A 21,606-nucleotide genomic window follows, 5' to 3' on the forward strand; every position below is an offset into this window, starting at 1 on the left:
ACGGTACCTATGCTCAATGGATCCAACCCTAGCAACTGAATACAGCGCAATCACTGAAATTGGTGGTAAAGCGGAATCACTAACACTCTCTCGAGCAATGTTCTGAATCAACTTAGAGTCTGTCACAAGAGGTACTATACCAAATTGAATTTCCACTACGATACTAAACTTGTCTAAATGTCTCTTAACTGGTTCTGCGCTTTCCTGCAAGATGTATAACTAAAACTTCTTTCGTCCCTCCAGTATAACTCGGACACCCCTTCGAACCTCAAGACTCCACCTCCACCTCCACCAGAAAATTTAAACATTTTTGAATCAAGGGAGATAAAATTCCTCTTTAGATCTGGAACATGTTGAATCTGATCAATTGTTTTGACCATCCCATCTTATAGCCTAAATCTGACTCGACTGATCCCAACAATATGGTAAAACTAGTTGTTTCCTAGTACAACTCTACCTTGTTGAATAGTCTCATATATCTAAAAGGAATTTCGATTGGAACACATATGATGCGAATATGCCGAATCGAAAATTCATTCCTTGTCAGGCCTAGATTCCATTGTCAACATCACATTTCCACCGTCTGAAAAATCCTCAACTACATTTGTTTCGTCTGAAGTCAAAGGTTGAGCCCCATGATTTGTAGCTAAATCACATTTAGCCTGCAACTTATCGCAATCCTTCCGAGTATAACCCTTACTTCTACAGTAGAAGCAAAACAAATTGCTATTATTCTTTAATATGCCCCTTCGTCGAAGACTATGAGATATAAGAGCTTCTTCATCCCTCAATGTAGATCCAATCAAATGTTTCAACTTATCCTTTGAGTGCAAAGTATGACGTCATCCATAGTCAAAGTATCTCGATTATAAAAAATGTTGTCCCAAAACGACGCATAAGAGCCAAGCAGCGAACACAATAGGATCAAGGTCAGATCCTCTTCATCGTACTTAACCTCCAGCGTCTCCAAATCTGCAATATTTTCTTGGGCACGACAATATGGTCTTCCAATGAACATCCTTTTGCCATGCGATGGGAATACAGTTTCTACTTTAAAGTCAGCTTGCTCCTGAGACTTTTAATCATGCATAATTGTTCCAGTTTCAACCACAAAACAATCGCTGTTTTTTCCTCCAAGACATCTTACAGAATATTGTGGATAAATAAAAATGGATCTGCAATAAAGCCTTCCGATCCCTTCGTCGTTTTTCTTCATTGTTCAATCGGCTGATGTCTTCTCAAAATCCAGCAGCGCATCGTCCAAATCCAATTGCACCAAAATAGCCCTCATCTTTACTTGTCACAAAGAAAATCTTGTAATGCGATCCAGCAACGGAATGTCACGATCCAGCAGCAGAATGTCATACTTCATGGTAGTCATTTCGGAAAAAACTTCAACCAATCCACAGAAGAAGAACCAAGCTCTGATACCACTTGTTGAACCCAGAGAAATTGTAATGAATGAGATTAATGACACAATATAAAGTAATAAATATTACAACAACAAAAAAGATTAAATGTAAAAAAGAACAAAGAGAGTTAATCACAGAGGAACAAAATATATTAACTAACAATATTGAGAGAAATTACAGACACAGCAGCAATGCATTAATAAAACTGATAGAGTGGCCTTGTATTTATAGGCCACATTTCAAATCATAGAAGACTCCTAAAAGATAAGAAAATCTGTTTAAATTATGTTACAATTGTGCATAGAACTTCGATCGAGAGAGAATTTTTTTCCTTGTTCAACTTGGATACAATCTGCATTTCCAAGTAAAAATCATATACGCAATCTCACAAGATTCCTAACCATGTTTGAGTCACAAAACTTATTAATAGGCTGACCATTCAGGCCCCATTAGTTGTCTTTGATTTCCAGCAGTTTTTTAAGCAATGAGTCATTTTTCTTCACCTTGCATGCCCAAGAACGACTCTTATGAGGTAGATTTAATAGTATTAAAGACGGAAAATAGCCACAAACTGTGGAAGAAAGAATATAGAGAATGCAATTGACCTAACTTCCAAACACTTTTTAGCATGCCATGGATGCTAGTTTATGGACGACTTTGTTCCTGTTTCCAGCATTAAAATTGACAACCTACAATTAATATTAGACGCTTTACCTGATCCCCTTCGTCAGCTATTTGATTGGGTACTATTACCTAGGTTCCTAGACACGGAATGAATGGTCGAGCACAAGTGGAAAGCAGTTATTTGAATACGGTGGTTTACCTATGGAAGCTTCTCTAGCTTTTGTAAGAATTGTATGGGAGTCATTCTCGGAGGGACTTCCCGAAAAGAAATAACTTACAGAACCACTTCATTTGGAGCAAAACAAGAGTTTCAAACACTTTTTGACTCAGGAACATATGCTAGTTTGTAGGTCACTTTATTCACATTTCTAGAGATAAATTGACATCCCACAATTTAACATTTTGTAACAAAGCAATTATATCTGAAAGAACCACTTCATTTAGAGGAAATTGAAAGTCTAAACATAAGCTCTAAACTGGACTTTCCTCTGGAAACTACTAGCATTACTACTATGAATTTCATGATTTATTTGTTCAAAATCAATTTTTCAAACGAGAAAGATAAAAGTATTTGATACATTGATACAAATATATAAGCTACTTGAAGCTTGTTTAAACAACTTACTAGAATGCTTGCAACTTTCTACAAAACATCGGTATTTTAGACCCATCGACAATCTGGCAAGACCACATGTTACCACATCATCGGTGGGCAACATATCTTTTGCCCACTAGATCAGTTATATGAATATAACATACTACAAACACCGCAGGAGCATGAAGCCAAAGGAATACAAGGATCTTCTGAGTAATTTGATTATAACATACAAGAAGTCATTGACACGGTTGTAATGATATGTTTAGTACATTAAGTTATATATTATTAAATAAAGGTTCGGGACTCATTTACATTCTTCCAAAGGTTAGATCTAATTAAGGCATATTGATCTTTTTATTATTAAAAAAAAAAGAATCAATTACACACCAAAACACATAGTTTTGAGACATCTCTACCAAGAAATAAACATTAGAGACTATTTGCAAATTGTAGGCAAATGTTATCATTAATTGCATCAAATTCCCTTTATCTTTTGTCTTTGTTCAAATTTTTAATTATTGTGAAATTGGGAAGAAAGGCACTTTGACTTCACGAAAGAGAAACAATGTTGGCAAGTGATTGGGATGGGTGGCGAGGTGGTGGTGAAAAGTGGTGTTTGATGAAGAAGATGACTTTTGTTTTACCAAAGTAGTGTATCCCTAAAAGATAGTTTATTTCGTTTTTTCTTTAATAAATTAGAAAGGAATTTAATAATTCATAACTATTTACGTTAAAATGTAAGAAAACAATACAACAAATTCTCAGTTTAAATCTAATGCAATTTGGGTTAGGTTTACAAATTTGTCAAACCATTATGAACGAGTTATTTTGAAAATATGTCAAAATTGTACAGACTAGACCGTTTGCAATCTTTTTCAAATTAAATTGGGATATTTCTTGAATTTCTTCATAACAATTGCTAGCTATGGTTGAAAATGACATATCAATCGGTCACATAATTTTGTTGTTTACTTCCATGACTACAAAATGTTCTAGATTATTAGATCCAGCTTATGATAAGGAAGTAACTGGTCCATGCTTTTATTGTGGGAAAACATCAATTATTATAATTGTTTTGTTTTTATTCGTGAGCTCTACCTTGGCCGACTTGTCAAGATCATTTCGAATTTAATTCGGCAACAAATTCTTGACACTTCTATATAAAATTGTAACAAGAATTACATTTCTATTAGTTGCTACGTAACCAACTAATATATGGTCCATTAACATTGTAATCAAAATGATATGGAAATCATAGTCGCAATAATGGGAAAATACATTTGTTAGTTTTTCATGTTTATAAAATCTAGCGTCAGTTAGAGGACATCAACTTCTCTTAAAAAAACAAAAAACGAGTTCTTTTACTAGTAAAAAATTTCCTACAAAAAATATTTTGGCTTCTATATAAAAAAATAAAATAACCTCGGCCAATAATAAAACTGATAGAGTGGCCTTGTATTTATAGGCCACATTTCAAATCATAGAAGACTCCTAAAAGATAAGAAAATCTGTTTAAATTATGTTACAATTGTGCATAGAACTTCGATCGAGAGAGAATTTTTTTCCTTGTTCAACTTGGATACAATCTGCATTTCCAAGTAAAAATCATATACGCAATCTCACAAGATTCCTAACCATGTTTGAGTCACAAAACTTATTAATAGGCTGACCATTCAGGCCCCATTAGTTGTCTTTGATTTCCAGCAGTTTTTTAAGCAATGAGTCATTTTTCTTCACCTTGCATGCCCAAGAACGACTCTTATGAGGTAGATTTAATAGTATTAAAGACGGAAAATAGCCACAAACTGTGGAAGAAAGAATATAGAGAATGCAATTGACCTAACTTCCAAACACTTTTTAGCATGCCATGGATGCTAGTTTATGGACGACTTTGTTCCTGTTTCCAGCATTAAAATTGACAACCTACAATTAATATTAGACGCTTTACCTGATCCCCTTCGTCAGCTATTTGATTGGGTACTATTACCTAGGTTCCTAGACACGGAATGAATGGTCGAGCACAAGTGGAAAGCAGTTATTTGAATACGGTGGTTTACCTATGGAAGCTTCTCTAGCTTTTGTAAGAATTGTATGGGAGTCATTCTCGGAGGGACTTCCCGAAAAGAAATAACTTACAGAACCACTTCATTTGGAGCAAAACAAGAGTTTCAAACACTTTTTGACTCAGGAACATATGCTAGTTTGTAGGTCACTTTATTCACATTTCTAGAGATAAATTGACATCCCACAATTTAACATTTTGTAACAAAGCAATTATATCTGAAAGAACCACTTCATTTAGAGGAAATTGAAAGTCTAAACATAAGCTCTAAACTGGACTTTCCTCTGGAAACTACTAGCATTACTACTATGAATTTCATGATTTATTTGTTCAAAATCAATTTTTCAAACGAGAAAGATAAAAGTATTTGATACATTGATACAAATATATAAGCTACTTGAAGCTTGTTTAAACAACTTACTAGAATGCTTGCAACTTTCTACAAAACATCGGTATTTTAGACCCATCGACAATCTGGCAAGACCACATGTTACCACATCATCGGTGGGCAACATATCTTTTGCCCACTAGATCAGTTATATGAATATAACATACTACAAACACCGCAGGAGCATGAAGCCAAAGGAATACAAGGATCTTCTGAGTAATTTGATTATAACATACAAGAAGTCATTGACACGGTTGTAATGATATGTTTAGTACATTAAGTTATATATTATTAAATAAAGGTTCGGGACTCATTTACATTCTTCCAAAGGTTAGATCTAATTAAGGCATATTGATCTTTTTATTATTAAAAAAAAAAGAATCAATTACACACCAAAACACATAGTTTTGAGACATCTCTACCAAGAAATAAACATTAGAGACTATTTGCAAATTGTAGGCAAATGTTATCATTAATTGCATCAAATTCCCTTTATCTTTTGTCTTTGTTCAAATTTTTAATTATTGTGAAATTGGGAAGAAAGGCACTTTGACTTCACGAAAGAGAAACAATGTTGGCAAGTGATTGGGATGGGTGGCGAGGTGGTGGTGAAAAGTGGTGTTTGATGAAGAAGATGACTTTTGTTTTACCAAAGTAGTGTATCCCTAAAAGATAGTTTATTTCGTTTTTTCTTTAATAAATTAGAAAGGAATTTAATAATTCATAACTATTTACGTTAAAATGTAAGAAAACAATACAACAAATTCTCAGTTTAAATCTAATGCAATTTGGGTTAGGTTTACAAATTTGTCAAACCATTATGAACGAGTTATTTTGAAAATATGTCAAAATTGTACAGACTAGACCGTTTGCAATCTTTTTCAAATTAAATTGGGATATTTCTTGAATTTCTTCATAACAATTGCTAGCTATGGTTGAAAATGACATATCAATCGGTCACATAATTTTGTTGTTTACTTCCATGACTACAAAATGTTCTAGATTATTAGATCCAGCTTATGATAAGGAAGTAACTGGTCCATGCTTTTATTGTGGGAAAACATCAATTATTATAATTGTTTTGTTTTTATTCGTGAGCTCTACCTTGGCCGACTTGTCAAGATCATTTCGAATTTAATTCGGCAACAAATTCTTGACACTTCTATATAAAATTGTAACAAGAATTACATTTCTATTAGTTGCTACGTAACCAACTAATATATGGTCCATTAACATTGTAATCAAAATGATATGGAAATCATAGTCGCAATGATGGGAAAATACATTTGTTAGTTTTTCATGTTTATAAAATCTAGCGTCAGTTAGAGGACATCAACTTCTCTTAAAAAAACAAAAACGAGTTCTTTTACTAGTAAAAAATTTCCTACAAAAAATATTTTGGCTTCTATATAAAAAAATAAAATAACCTCGGCCAAACGGGCTCTTAAGATTTTAATATTGTTTGTAAGATGACCAAAATAGTTCTTTTTTTAAAAAAAATTGTGAATTTTTAAATTGTTGCTTATTAAACGTATGGATCAATTCAAGCCTTGGTACTACATGTGAATACATTCTGAATGAAATATTTTTAAGGAAGATTCATTGGTCCATGTGTGTCATTATGATTTGATACTTGTGGTGTATAGTTAGATCATTGATTCTATTGGATCCCACAAGCTATGTTCAATAATTTATGAGTAGAGAGAGTTAGATTGTATACCATAAATTCCATAACCATATTTGTTGAGCTATTCTAGAAATGTCAATGTTCTTTCATCAAATTGTTCGCTTTTGTTTTTTTTATCATTCTAAACGAGCTAGAGTATCCAAAAATATGTATGTAAAGAAGATATATGTATTTCTAAAATTTGCCTACATGAAATGGACGAACTCTAACGGGGGTGTCCCCATTTCAGAATTTAATAGATTTCTTAATATTTATAAATTCTCATGGATTGTGTGAAATTTGATAGAATTTAATAGATTTCATAAGATTTGAATGGATTTCTATTTTGTAGATTTTAAAATATTTTCATGGATTTTATAGATTCTGGGTAAATTTTATAAATATGCTTAACATAAGCCACAAATTTATACTTCTTCTTTAACGACTCATTCTTACACATATGCACATTAATAAATCACAGAAAATGATCGAATCCTTGTTCAATTGTTTGTTAAACATTGAATATTATAACAGAACTTCAATAAAAAATACACCTAATATTCAACAAAATGTGAGAGTGGGAGAGGACAAAAATATGTAGTGTTAAATAATCAAAGTCGTAATCAATATAAATTAGTTCAAAAGGCCACAACCTTGTGAGATACAAACACACAGATGTACACATACATGACCACAAGGCAATTAATTTCATACCCCCAGAATTCTCATTGACCATGCAGACACAAAAAAAAATTGTGGGATACTATTCTCACAAGTCTTGGCTAGGATTTGCAGGTATATATAGAAAACACACAGCTCTTCCCCAAAAAAATGAATAGGGTACAAAACTTGAAAGACGAAATTGTTCCAATATGCATACTTGAAATCGTAAATTACCATGATAATTTCCAACACATTTATAAAATAGTAAACAATATATAGCTTCAATAAGAAAAAATGAGTTCAATAAAAAATCACACTCAATATTCAACAAAAAATAGTAATCTTTCATAAATTATCATCAATTAAAAAGTTCTCATACACGATCTTTTCACAATAGAGAAATGTGAGATAGAAAGAAGAAGAAATTTTTTTTCAAGATGGGGGGGGGTGGGGGAGAGAGAGAGAGAGGGCAGCAAATATGGAGAGAGTGAGAAATGTTGTGAAATTTTTAGGTTTGGGTTAAAATTGTCACTGATTCTTTGTACTTATATTTTTACCTTGAAATCCTTCAAAATCTATTAAAATCTATCTACTTAATGAAATATTTTAAAATCAACAGTTATTAAGGATATCTAAATTTCAAAACTACCTATTAAAATCTATGTTGAGGACACCTAAATTTATAAGTATTTTTAAAAATCTAGATTGGGAACACCTATATTTTAATGAATTATATTTAAATCTGAATTGAGGATACTTCAATTTATATGGAGTTTTAAAATCCATCAAACTCTAGATTGAAGACACCCCCCTAAGTCAGTTTCTGTTATGATAGAAAAAGATATACAAAAGTATTTGCCCAAAACGAGTCTCTTTAGCCATTGTTTGTCATCCTTTAATAAATTAAATTTTTTACTACAATAATATTCTTTACCACATATTTACACAATAAAATATTCTACATACAAATCAATAAAAAAATTTTAAATTTTAACCACACATTTTTCAAAAAAATACTATTCAAAACTCTATAATTTCTCTCATAATGAAAGACAGACAGGCTTTTAATATGAAAATATGTGATTCCAAAATTTTTTTGAATTTTTTATATTAGATGCTCACGATTAAAATTAGAATCGAAATAATATTTTTGGGATTGTCAAACAATCCCTACAACAACAACAAAAAAGTGAGACTTTTGTGAAACTAAGGATGGATTGGAATAAAGAATTTCATGGTTGGACCACTGTTCCAATTAGCTCTTAAATTGTTCTAAAGGATTTGTATGGAAACAAAATTACATCTTATCCAAAACTACAACTAGAGGTAGCAAATGGACGGCGGGATCGGATATTATAAGCCTCTCCAAAAATATCCAAGTTGTCGTAAAATATATTTCGACAGTAAAACTTTTTTTTCCGGTTAACTTTTGTTGAACTAAAGCTCCTGTTAAATTTTGGAATTGAGTCAATCAAATTCTGGTGGTTGGATGCTTCAAAATATTTTGCCTTCACTCGATTGATACCAATTGATATTCATACAAGAAGTGAAACTTCGACCTAACGAAAGTTATTGGGTCATGGTTCGAATCACGATAGCGTCGTGTTAAGGATACAGTGCGACTCTTAAACTATCAAACCTAGGGATCGAGTGTCGAATGACATAAAATGTGGAGCTTTCCTTCATTCAACACCAATTGATTTTCCGATTTATGGAATCTTGACGTGTGTTTATGGTGCAAAATAAAATTTGGCAAAATATAAATAGCAATTCGAAAAGGTTCATTAAATGTATAGGCTAATGTGACATGACAAAAGGATGTATATGGAACAAAGGAACGTGCATGATCATAAAGGATTGAGAAGGACCATAAACAGCTTTTAAATATATTCTTCAACTTGAAAGAGACTTAACTCTTTTTGAGTGTCTTTCCTATCTCCAATTCTTCAATTGTCGGCAGTATTAAATCCCTCTTCATTTCTTTCTTAACTCATCTATTAATTCCCTTGTATTTTGGCCTCGAACGTATTTTAGCTAAGCAGAACTAGAAACGAGTAATTCATATTGAACATAGTATTGGATATGATCACACAATATTGAACATATATGTCTAGATATGGCCGAACAATATTGTTATAGTTGATATGCTCATAAGCAGTACTCGATATGACCGTATGGTGAACTCGGCAAGATTTTTTGTTCTTTTTTCTTTTTGAATATTATGAAATACTATCTAATGTGCTCTATCAAACAAGTGTGCACAACTCAATTTGAACTATGAAAACCCGGTAAAAACAAAACCAAATTGCAAACGTTCAGTCTAAGTAGAAAATTTTACTGCTTAGACATGATGGAGGTTGGCAAAATACTTTATATGTAGATTAATAATCAAATAAAGTCAAGGTTGGATTTGATAACTATGATTTAGATTGTTTTCTAGTGAATAAAATGGTATCTCGGGTATTTTAGTAAGAACGGGTAGACTTCATGTGCATTTAGAGATGAGGATTTGACTCACAAGCAACTTCAATTTTGTAGGGATTCTAGCCTTATTTTCAGAATCGCCTCGGGATCTTTATATATCCCCTGTTGATTTTGCTCAAATTAGTTTTAGTAGATTTTAATAAAGTCAACAAAATGTGGAATTGAAAGATTAATAAAAATTATAGTCCTTATAAGCTCTTGAAACCACTTTGTTGAAAGCGGAACGCTTTGATACCAATTTGTTGAAAATCCGGCCAAATAATTAAACAACGAGAAAAAATGGGCAATATAAGAATAATGAATCATGCACGAAACAAGATTTTTGTGGAAGAATGGGAGAATTTATTATACCAAGAAACTAAAATTGTTTCTACAAGATTTAATTCTCTCAATCTAAATCTAAACAATTTTCTCAATCTAAATCTAAACAATTCTCTCAAGTTTCTAATTTATACAACAATGATATAATTGTTATGTTGAGTCTATCTGGATGACCCTCAAAGTCAATCAAATAAATATGTGTAATGCCTCACATATTTATAATACAAGAGTCCATAATCTCAAAGTTTTTATTCAAATCAAACTCTCAATGCATGATGAAATTTGATCCCTTATCTAACTGGACTTTTAAACCCAAATTATTTAGAATTCCTCCTTGAACTACAATTCCAAATCACATGGAATTTGAGTCACAATCTAACAATAGATCACATGAATTACATAGTTAAAATTAATCGAGAGAAATAGAAATAGAGAAAAATTACAAAATTTAAAGAAATAAAAGAATTATGTGAATAACTTCTCAAAACAGGAGAGAAACCAAGGACTTTTAAAGACGGATATGCATCTATTATGTGAAATTTTGCTATAGTTAAACAATCTCTCTCACATTCTGAATTTGTAGCTCTTTTCTTTTCCTTGTTCCATATATTAAGGTTGAACCCCAACCTTGAAGGCCCCCACCGCCCCGTCTCTAGAGCTTTATGAGGGAGGTAAATCGCGGGATGTGCCCTAACAGGTTAGGGAACAAGAACTGCCTGTACACTGCGGCTACAAAGAGTCCAATTCCATGTTTCAGGAATCGAACCGCCACACTGCGGTTGTCAACAAGGCATAAGATAACCTCACTTCTGTCCTTTGCACCACTAGGCTATGCCTCGGAGGGCATCCTTGTTCCATATATTGTTCTATGTGAGACTACACAAGCAGTTCCAAAAATCATCCATTTATGAGGAGGGAAGTTCAAATAAATTTGTAGTTTTGTACTCTTTTTTCACAACATGTTCAAAGATAACGATTTAAAATAGAAATACTTCTCAAGGAACCTTTATTTTAATTTAAGTTACAATTCACAAAAGAATTTGAGCCTTTTCACTACTACTTGATAGGACGAGCATGCCATAATAATAAAAATTGAATTACGATCCTATTAGTGAAGCAAAATCAACAAAAATAACGGATTAACTTTCACTCTGAGGTCCCTCAACATGTCATTGACCAAAACATGTTGTCATTCTCCTCGTACATTGTTTGCTTGCGACGAGCTAACTGGTTTCTGTGCGGACTGGTTGAGGTGTTGTTGATAGAGAGCTTCCATTTTCTTGTAGAAATCCATGTTCATTGATTGCTAGAACAAGAGTAAGAATCAATAATCAACGAATAGGCATTCAAAAAGTTCTATAAAAATAATAGACAATTTACTCACTTACTTGAGCTAGAAATGTGTAATATGCATCGTTAAAAGGAAGCGATGTGTTGGAGGGAGTCGGAGGGGAGATCGTCTGAGGCATAGAGAAGGGAGGTGGTGGCACAAATGGTGGAGCAGCTACGGAAAGTGGAGGTGAATGGATATAGGAAGGAAACAATTGAGGCATAGTTCGAGCTACATTATTCATCCCGAGCATTCCCATTCCCATTCCCATACGTGCCAAGAGAGACATTTGTAGTTGTTGCTGGATTCCTAAAGGCATCATCATTTGTGGAATATTGGTTCTTGCACTCATCATTTGAACTTGTGCTTGAAGTTGTTTTAAGTATGCAATCACCTCGTCAAGCATTGATGCTTTATCAGTCTGCATATATAATGAGACGCGTGCGTAAATACATTAATCAAGATGCACGTAGGGGAAAATCCATGGTCATTATAAATTTATTCTTTTCACCAAAAGTCTGACACGTGAAACTTTGTTACTTACCTTACTTGCATTGGGCACCAATTTTTGAAGAGCCTTCATCTTCTGATTGATCCTATCTCTACGTCTCTACACGAATACATCATATTTGTATCAGTGGTTTTAAAGAAAATTTCTTTAATATTAATCTTTTCGTGACAATGTTAGCCCTGCGACACTTTTGTGAAGCGAAACCTTTGTGAACATGTTTGGTACATGGTATTGTATAGTTGAGATCATACCCGTTCTGACTGATTATGTGTGGCAGCAGCTCGACTATGTCTTCCTGATGATGGCGACTGAGTAGCGTCCCAGTTGTTCTCACGTTCTTCATCCTGTTTTTCCTGCCAAAATTTACGACAATTAAAGCAGGCTGAGAGAATAACTCGACAAAAGAATTAAGAGCTCTTATTGTCCTTTTCCATTGTTTAGATTACTATATTTTTTTCGCATTATTTCTTTGTTTAGATTTGACTTACGGGCGCAATATGTAAAAGCCGAAAGACTTGTAATTGTGAAGAGATTAGAATATCTTGTCAAGGAAGACAATAGCTCATTATAATCGTGGTCATGTGAGTGAAAGCTGTGAGACTAGTTCTTAAAGAGATTCCCCAAGTCTATTTCTATGCCTAATGATGAAAGTGGAGTTCGAGTGGCTAAAGTGAAGATTCGGAGAGCCCAGAAAATTCCGGCATATTTTATAAGTAGGATTGGACCAGACTAGGTATAAGAAAAGAAAGCTACAATTTTGTCATTTGTGTTGTTTAGTCATGTTCAACATTGTGTAACCAAAACACGCTTCAAGATTAGTATATGTTCATCCTACAAAATCGAGAATTTTCTAACCGAGCAAGCTGGAAAAGCCGAATCTTCATCTCTGTTTCTCGTACTCTTGAAGCTTTGAGGGGGTTCAAAGGAAGCCCAAGTCATCATAGTTGTATCAGTATCCATACAAAAGGTTGCACTTGCACTAGCACATCCACTGGCTTCTCCCCCTTGATCTTCCTCAAAATATCTTCCACAATTTTGTTCTGACTCTGATCTTGTCCTTTTCTTAGTTAAACCTGCCGGGCCGACATGGCAACTCGAAGATGCAGCCATATGGCCTGAGCTTTTGCTCCATCTTCCACCAGAAGATGCAGCCATCGAACTTAAATTTGCCTCCTTTTGTTTCAACTGCGTGTCAATTGATGAACTCTTGGGCCATTTTCCACCCCAAGGTGCATCCAATGAGCTAAAAGTTGCCTCTTTTTTATTAGACCTATCACGAGTGGCTTGATCGACTAGGCATTCTAACGTATCAGCACTGGTACTAGCCCGAATAGGAGATGGAACCATGCTACCAAGATCATGCATAGCTAACTGTCCATTTTCCCATGTCAATTCTGCTACTTCATTACTAGACCTGAACTCCAACGTACCACAAAAATTAGTTTTTTGTTTACTCCCAGATTATGGGATGACGGATAAAGCATACTATGAAACATATAATTGATAAGAAACATAGGATTCATGGAGAATTACAGGATAAGTACAGTGCATACATAGGGACGTGATCACGTGATGTCTTCCCTTCTTCGTCTACTTGTTCTTGTCTTTGGTGCCTTCGATTCCATTTAGGTACTACACAATGATTCATAGTGTCTCAGAGACTCTTTCTTCTCTCTCTACAAATGAACATGGACAGAGGAAGATTTATATTCTGTTCACAGTATATTTCTGGTCCCCTTTGAATGTCACTTTCAATTGATGGAGAGTTTCATGACAAAACAAGTGGCGGCAAGGGAGAGAGTATAGTGTTAATTTAGCATTAATGTTGTGAACAGGCCCACTTACAAGGGTTTAATAGGGGCCAAGATGGATTCACCTCAACCCTTGATTTGAATTGGGCTTCTTTGAGTAGCAAAGCTCTTAATTTAGAATCCTTTTTCAGGGAAATTTTTATCATGGTCGTTGGACTTTCAGCGAAATTTTAATTGGATTACGCTAATTCATTTTGTCTTAATTGAGTCACTAGATAAATTCGGTTGCTTTTTTTTTTTTTTTTTATCATAATTAAGCAATTTCTATAAATATGTATACGACAGGTAATAGTTTTGAAATTTGACTTGAAGTTGAAGTTCAATGACTTAACTGAAACTAAATTGAAGTTGAGTGGTCTGATTGAGACAAATTAAAATCTAATAACACAATTGAGATTTCGTTGAAAGTTCAATGACCACTTTCTCACATCATCTTATATTCTAAAATTTTAAAAAGAGAAATTAACTTTTAAACTTAGGGCCTGTTTGGGAGGGATTTTTTAACCCAAAAAATTGATTTTTTGATCATTATTTCACTATTTCGATCGTAATTTTTGACTTTTTCTCTCACATATAGACCCTACTTTTCTTCTAACGGTCAAAAAATCAATTCTCAAAATCCCTCACAAACGGGGCCTTAGTGAAAAATGAAATTTTGAGAATGCAATTTCATTTTGGTATTACTTTTGTGTTGCTTGTAGTATTGGGAAATGTTTATTATTCGCTCAGTTATTGTTGTTACTTATATAACATGATATCATTGCAGGTAAAAAATAAATTTCATTTATTGAGTGGTCTTTAAACCCCCCCCCCCATCTCTTTTGTGTGTCTCGTGGTTGACTCTAAACTTGAGATTACTGGTAGATTTGGGAGTAAAACTTTCTTTATTGAGAAGCCGGTTGTCATAGTTTGGACGTGGTTCAATCTCTAATAGCTCTTTTGACTCTATATGTGGGCACCTGATATCTATGAGGGTTCGCCCAAGTTTTACACCCAAATCTCGTTCTCATCCATTTATTAAAGTCGATCGTGTTTGGGTGTTAATATAAATGTGATGAGAAAAAAGAAACTTTTAGAAGGTGATTCAACTAAATTTTAGAAAAATTAAACGAAAAGTGAAATAGTAAAAAATGAAAATATATATATATAAAAGACTAATTTGGTGGCAGAATATTTAGCAGCCCCACACGAGAATGGAAGCTAGGGGCCTCCTACCTAACAAGTGGGAAATGACTGGTTCATAGGCAAAGGATAGGAAGGACAATAAATGAAGCCAGATATGACTACTAGATCACACGTATTCACGTATATCTTGTGAGGACCAAAAATTGATCCTCATTCATCGTTGAAACACCAATGAAAATTCATATCTTCATCAAATATTCAAACTCCCAACCAAATTTTCGAGACAATATTGTTGTGGATTAGACGCTGAATCCTATATCATAGAGAGCAATAGTAATATGAAACATAAAGACGAAAGCAAGTAGAAAACTCTTTGGTGATAGACAGTAGGGGGGGAAAAATGAAAATAAATAAATAAGGTTGAGATATTGGAGTAGGATCTCTTCTTGCTAACATTGCACCAACATTTTCAAACGTGTCCTCATTAAGAAGACGAGAAACTTGGGTGTCCAACCGCCAACCCCGAGGCACCACCTATGTGGATGGCCCACACACCTCCGGGGTGTGTGGTAGCCCACCCGCCGAGGTGGTTCACATTGATATGTGGTGGTGACCTAAGTTTTTTCCCATTAAGACGGTAGGCTATGGATAAAGACGATTAGAGAAATAAGAAGCCAATTTAGGAAGTAATTTTTTTGTTGAGGCAAAGTTGTTTGGACATGTAAATGGTGACTAGGATGCGTGAGTGGCCGATTGATATTGTGTGGTGCCAATAATTCTATCCTTAGGTCAATTGAAATCGCCCAGTGGTGCAGCTGACATCCTTTAAGATTGCTAGTCCTTGGCTATGGATTTACCCATCCGGCGGGTTGGTTGACTTGACCAGGCTTCTTTTCAGTCTTGGTTAAGGCCACCGCTGGCTTTTGGGCACGGGCTATTGAGGCCTCTTCAGCCTTCCAAAACTTTTGCGCTTTAGACTATAAAATGCTTGTACACAATGCTAGTGTCATTTACAATGTCGTACACTCTCCACCCAAAATACGAAAAAGAGATTCACTCTTTATATACGAAGGAAAAATTAAACCTGCACCAAATATTAGGTCGATCTATGATCAAGGAAAAAAGTGTACACTGATACTAGGCACAAATAATAACAAATACAAATCTTAATTGAGTCACTGAAAGGAGAAAGACCGCTAATAAAAAAAAGAAAAAAAAAGAAAAAAAAAAAGAAAAAGGAGGGACACAAAATCACAAATCATTTATCAATATATGTGAAAAATCATTAAGTACTTGGAAAAAGCAAAGCCATTGATGGATGTTTGTCACTAAAAATCGCAAAGATAAGTATTAATAATAGATATGAGTTCAATGTCAATTTCACGAAGATTGCGTATTTATAATTGAAATAACTTATTCTTAATTATAACTAAAGGAAATTTCATGCTGAAATTTGTTTGATTAGGTTTTACTAAAATTACTATGACAAATCATTTAAATGGCTTTCGATAATTCTAGGGAAAAATAAAGTTTGGAAGGCATTAGGACTACGGCTCCACTTACATTTTTTCGCTTCAATCCTCATTTCACATAATTGATAGTACATAGTTTATATTGGAATTCAATCTATTTCTTCTAATGATCTCTCTCGAGTAGAATTAGTGCTATACTAGTTTGTAAACCTGCAGCAAAAAAAAAAAAAAAAAAAAAAAAAAAAAAAACAATGAACATTGTCAATTACATAGACTATAGTTGTAAATCTCTATCTCCCATCGAAAAATGAAATAGTTATTATTATGTGCTAAATCTTTTTCGATCTTTCGAAAGCAATATAAAACACCGAACCAAGAGAATCTAGAGCAAGGGAAGACCTATAAAGGGATGAGTGGGTGTCGTTGCCCCCACTGGATTTTCAAATGCGGGGTTTTTAAATTCAAGTTTTTTTTTTTCCCAATTTATTCAAAATAATATTTTTACATAATTGTGTATCACTCCATTGAACCATAATCTTGGGTTTGCCTCTGATCTAGAATATAAGAAGTAGGACGCTAACCACAAAAAATGACATTCTTATTATTAGCTTTATGTCTCAAGTCATACCATATAAGGAATTAACCGTCATAGTCCAACATGATTTTATTACCACTTTTTATCGGGCACGAAGCTGCGTAAGACTTATGAATTGGTGGAACAAAAGGACAGCAAATTCGTCCAAGACTTCTTATTGCATATCTTTTCGTCACTCGTATCTTATTTATATTCATCTTTCGAGGTACGAGAGCAGTCAAACACCTTCCTATTGCCTTGACTGAAGATCATTTTTGCCAAGCAACACTCACATGAATTTGATTCAAATTATACACACTTTTTCGACTAAAACAAGTACCACCTATCAAACTTGCTAATATCAACCGTCCTAACAATCTTGGGGTTGTGGATCACTTAACTGTAAGCGGAGTTGCATTCAGGTCACTCATATTCAATTTGGTGCAATTAGATCACTTAAATTCAATTTGTTTGCAAATCTAATCATCATCTTCAATTTGATACAAATCGAGTTACCAAATATCGACTTGCTTACAAATTTGGTCATTATGTCCTCTACTCGTCAACTTAACTTATGTAACATATTGAAATGGACAGTGAAATTGATGGATGCTGATGTTCACCTCACACAACAGTAGAAATCAACCATCTATAAAATATACTTTTTAATTAAAAGTGTATGAGCTAAAAGCACGTTTTTACACGTCATTCATCAATTAGTTTAGTATCCAGATCAACATATTGTGCTAGTTAAACTGACTACAATGAACAAAATGACTAGATTTGTAAGAAAGAAAAAAAATCAAAGTTGAATGACCAGATTATATCAAACTAAATATGTGTGACCAGATTTGCAAGAAAATGAAAGTTTGGTGACCTTAATGAATCAAATTAAAGATGAGCGATCCTGTTGTAACTCTTCTTAAAATTGAGTGACCTACAATGCATTTAATCCTCCTAGAATCATACCCAAAACCATCCTCATCGCGCTTGTTAACCTATGTTCCTTTCAAGTATTCTACATAGTGAAAATGACAACACATTGCATAAGCTTGCAATGACGTAATTGTCAAATGGAAATGATCTAATGCTACTCGATCAAGTGAATTTAAACTTAAGCTTGGATGTGTATAATGTAAATTTTTGAGAATAAATTTTCTGAAATGTCATTTATTATTATTATTATTGTTTTTTTTTTGTGGAAAAAATGAGCGATTAAAAAGTATGGAACAGTATGCGTCAACGTTCAAAATTATTTTATTGAGAGAATGTGTGATTGAAATGACTTTTAAAGAATTTCTACCAAATTGGACTTTTTGAAAATTGATATTTTTTGTTATACATGTGTAGTTTAAAAGTAGAATTAAAAAAGTTTACGTACAAAATTATTTTATTGAAATGGTCCAGTGATATAACCTATGCTACTCATATGGTATTTAACCTTTAGTAGAACTAAGCATTCTTTTCTTTTTCTTTCTTTCTTTCTTTCTTTCTTTCTTTCTTTATTCTCAATTCTTTTTTAATTTAGTATTCAGTCTTTCATTTTAAGGTTATTATTACTCCACATAATAATAAAGAAGAAAAGAGTAAGCATTTAATCAAACAACTGTGAAACAAGTTAGAAACATTAAGCAAAACGGCGTTAACATAAAATTGAGATGACTAAGCCATGACTTCCTCTTATTCGGGAGTTCCTAACCTACGCAATCGGCCTAAATTTATTTAAGTTCAATACGACCCAATTTTCTGGGCCAGGCCCATGTAGGACCCCCAACACATATTTTTTTAGTGGAAATTACACAATTCCATAGGTTTTAAATTCCAACTTCACGAATCAGATCCAATATTTGGTTATTCAAAAATTAGATGTTATATATATAATATTTATTTTTAATAAATATAACCCACAATTCAACTCCAAACCCTAACCTCTCTTATCTCTCTAAACCCGTTCAAAATTCGACGATGAAAAAGTTGCTCCGACTGACGCTGTTGGAATTGAAGATGATGGCAGTGCTAGCAGTTGCAGCGACCTGCAGTAGCAGCATTGATTTGTGGCGATCATGGATTTTGTGTGGTGTGGTGACGATGTTTGTGCGGTGGCGGTGGAGGCTGTGGTGATTCAGAGGGGTGGATGTGGTTTGTTTGAAGTGTTGCAATGGGTTGTTTGAGGTGTTGCGATGGTGTCTGATTTGGCAATCGGGGTAGATGTGGTAGTGTGTGAGCTTCGCCGAAGTCTGGCAGATTGTGATGGTGTAGCTGTAGCGACGGCGATCGTGGTGTTGATTTTTTTTTTTTTTTTTGCCTTTTATGGTTGACAGCGCAAATCGTGGCGGTGATGGCGCAGATCATGGCTATGGCGGTGTAGATTGTGGTGTTGATTTTTTTTCTTGGTTGTTGGATGTGGTGCAAGCAGTGGCGGCAGCGTTGACATCGCCCAGGTGGATCAATAGTGTCTGTGACCAGTAAATTGTTTGATTCGATTGTGATGGTGAATGCGGTGGTTGTGGAAATGGGTGACGTTGACGGTGTTGGCTGTGGCGTTGCGGTGGCAATTTAAGGAAATGGGTGGATGCGGTTTGGGGCAAGTTTTGCTGGCTGCGGTGGCAACGATGGTGGTGAAAATTGTGACTGTGCATGTGACTCTCTATTATGACTTGAAAATTGTGATTGTGACTCCCAATTGTGATTCACAATTAATAAAGTTGTGACCGAAAAATTAATCATGAACAATTAATTCAATAACTTGCAATGAGTAATAATTGTGACTAATAAAAGTTTTGAATATGTGATCGATGAATAAGTATTTTATTTGAAGAATTGAACAAAACTAAAATTTCTGTAGATTCTTAAAACGTCGTGACCTGTAAAATTTTTGGATTCGTGACCTAAAAATATTCTGTGACCTATAAATTTTTCGACCTGTGATCGAGAAATAAGTTACGACCAATAATTTGATAAGTTGTGACTAAAAATTAATCTGTGATTAATTAATTAGATAACTGTGATCTGAATATATTTAATAAAATATATGTTTAATAAATTAATTTATAAATAAAAATTAAAAATCTGATTTTTGAAACTTTAAACATTTGTTCTTAATTTTGAAAAAAGGTATATTTACCTTCTTAGAAATGAATTTTTCCCATTTTTTATTAGAAATTTGCTATTTGTACATGGACATGTACACTTCCCTCACATGGACGGACCATGCCCAATAAAAAAAGCGCGAGCCCCCTCTTGTAGGGACATTGTCAACGTCCGTGTACACATAGCACGACTCTTTTTTTTAATAGTTTTACAAGAATGTTTGAGAGTACTTTTCCAAACTTATAGTTGATCAAACATCAATTTTATTTGAACATTCTATAGGATTTACAACTTTTACTTGCTTTTTATCTACATAATTCATAGAACCACTACTTATAAATGCTTATAAGTATTACCAAACTAGCACTACATAGTTTATTATTATTATTATTATTTTTGGAGGGGGAATTTAAAAAATTAGGTACCACTAATTTTTTATTTAAAATATGTATATCCACCTATACCCCCACTCCTCCGTACCCCACCAGCAACCCTTCAAAAACATACACCCACCCATTCCATCTTGCCCCTTCAAAAAGAAAATGGAAAAAAATAATTTTGACATTCGTCGAAGCTCCTCCACCACGCTCCAAAGTTTGTTCGTGATTTCTCTCCCATTACACATCATTCATTTTTCCTTCTAGTGCAGATAGTAAATAGTACGAGGGTTTAGGACTATGAATGGCACAAAATAAAAATTAGGCACCGTTTGATAGCTCTCATTTTCCATGGAACTTGGAAAATAAATTCCATTTTCCATCCTTAAGTGTGTTGGATGGCAAAAAAATTGGCATGGAATTCATTTTCCACTTCTTGCCTCACGTGATGGCTTTTCTAGGTTTTTAGTGAATTACAATTCCCACCAAATGGTGGGAATTGCTTTTCTAACTTTTTTTTTTCAATGAAAACAAATTCTAGAAATAATTGAAAAAGAGAATATCTTTTAAATTGACAATTTTAATGGAAAACAAAGTCAAACGAATACTAAAATATAAATGATTTTTGGTTTTGCTGGATTTTTTTTTTTTTTTTTTTTTGTAATGGAAACAAATTCTATAAATAATTGTAAAAGAATATATCCCTTAAATTGACAATTTTCATGAAAAACAAAATCAAACGAATACCAAGAAACACTTTAATTTCAATATTTTCTAGGTGAAAAATTATACCAATCAAACACTATTAATTGACAATTCTCATGAAAACAATTTTTAGGCAATTCAATTCCCTGGAATTCGTTTTCTTTCTACTCAAATTTCATCTTTACAATCAAAGAAAGATTTGGGACCATGACTACAATTCTCCCTGTGAAAATTGAGTAAGTTGTGTCATTCAATGTAGGCATCGCTTTAGTTTTTGGTGATGTTGAGTAACTCGGTGAATTTGGAAACATGAGTACTAGTAGCGTGATCAGTTTTTAACATATAAAAGTTTGGTGACTAAAGGTAAAACAAATATAGAAGTTGGGTGACCAT

General features: G+C 33.7%; 1 protein-coding gene across 5 annotated transcripts; it reads right to left on the reverse strand.

The window, feature by feature from the left end:
* Positions 1–11,178: 11,178 nt before the first annotated feature.
* Positions 11,179–13,756, reverse strand: LOC111401779 (transcription factor PIF7-like). 5 transcript variants are annotated; one of them, XM_023029680.1, is made up of 6 exons: positions 13,604–13,753; positions 12,915–13,473; positions 12,311–12,412; positions 12,093–12,158; positions 11,603–11,969; positions 11,179–11,524 (listed from the first exon to the last, which is right to left on the reverse strand). In XM_023029680.1, exons 1-6 carry the CDS (start codon positions 13,705–13,707, stop codon positions 11,442–11,444), a joined length of 1,281 nt encoding a protein of 426 aa, XP_022885448.1. In that variant the 5' UTR covers positions 13,708–13,753; the 3' UTR covers positions 11,179–11,441. The 5 variants fall into 5 exon arrangements, with proteins under 5 accessions (XP_022885448.1, XP_022885446.1, XP_022885445.1 ...); XM_023029678.1 differs by having other exon boundaries at positions 11,607–11,969; positions 12,311–12,403; positions 13,604–13,751; XM_023029677.1 differs by having other exon boundaries at positions 11,189–11,524; positions 11,607–11,969; positions 13,613–13,756.
* Positions 13,757–21,606: the final 7,850 nt, after the last annotated feature.

This window comes from Olea europaea, chromosome 10 (genome assembly GCF_002742605.1).
Source record: "Olea europaea var. sylvestris chromosome 10, O_europaea_v1, whole genome shotgun sequence".
Classification (NCBI taxonomy): domain Eukaryota; kingdom Viridiplantae; phylum Streptophyta; class Magnoliopsida; order Lamiales; family Oleaceae; genus Olea; species Olea europaea.

Excerpts from the sequence above, each read along its gene's own strand:
- LOC111401779 (XM_023029676.1), bottom strand. The coding sequence starts at position 13,707 with ATGAATCATTGTGTAGTACCTAAATGGAATCGAAGGCACCAAAGACAA. Across the intron at positions 13,474-13,603 it reads CACGTCCCTATGTATGCACT|GTCTAGTAATGAAGTAGCAG; the intron begins GTACTTATCCTG and ends GTTGGAGTTCAG. Across the intron at positions 12,413-12,914 it reads CGGCTTTTCCAGCTTGCTCG|GAAAAACAGGATGAAGAACG; the intron begins GTTAGAAAATTC and ends AAATTTTGGCAG.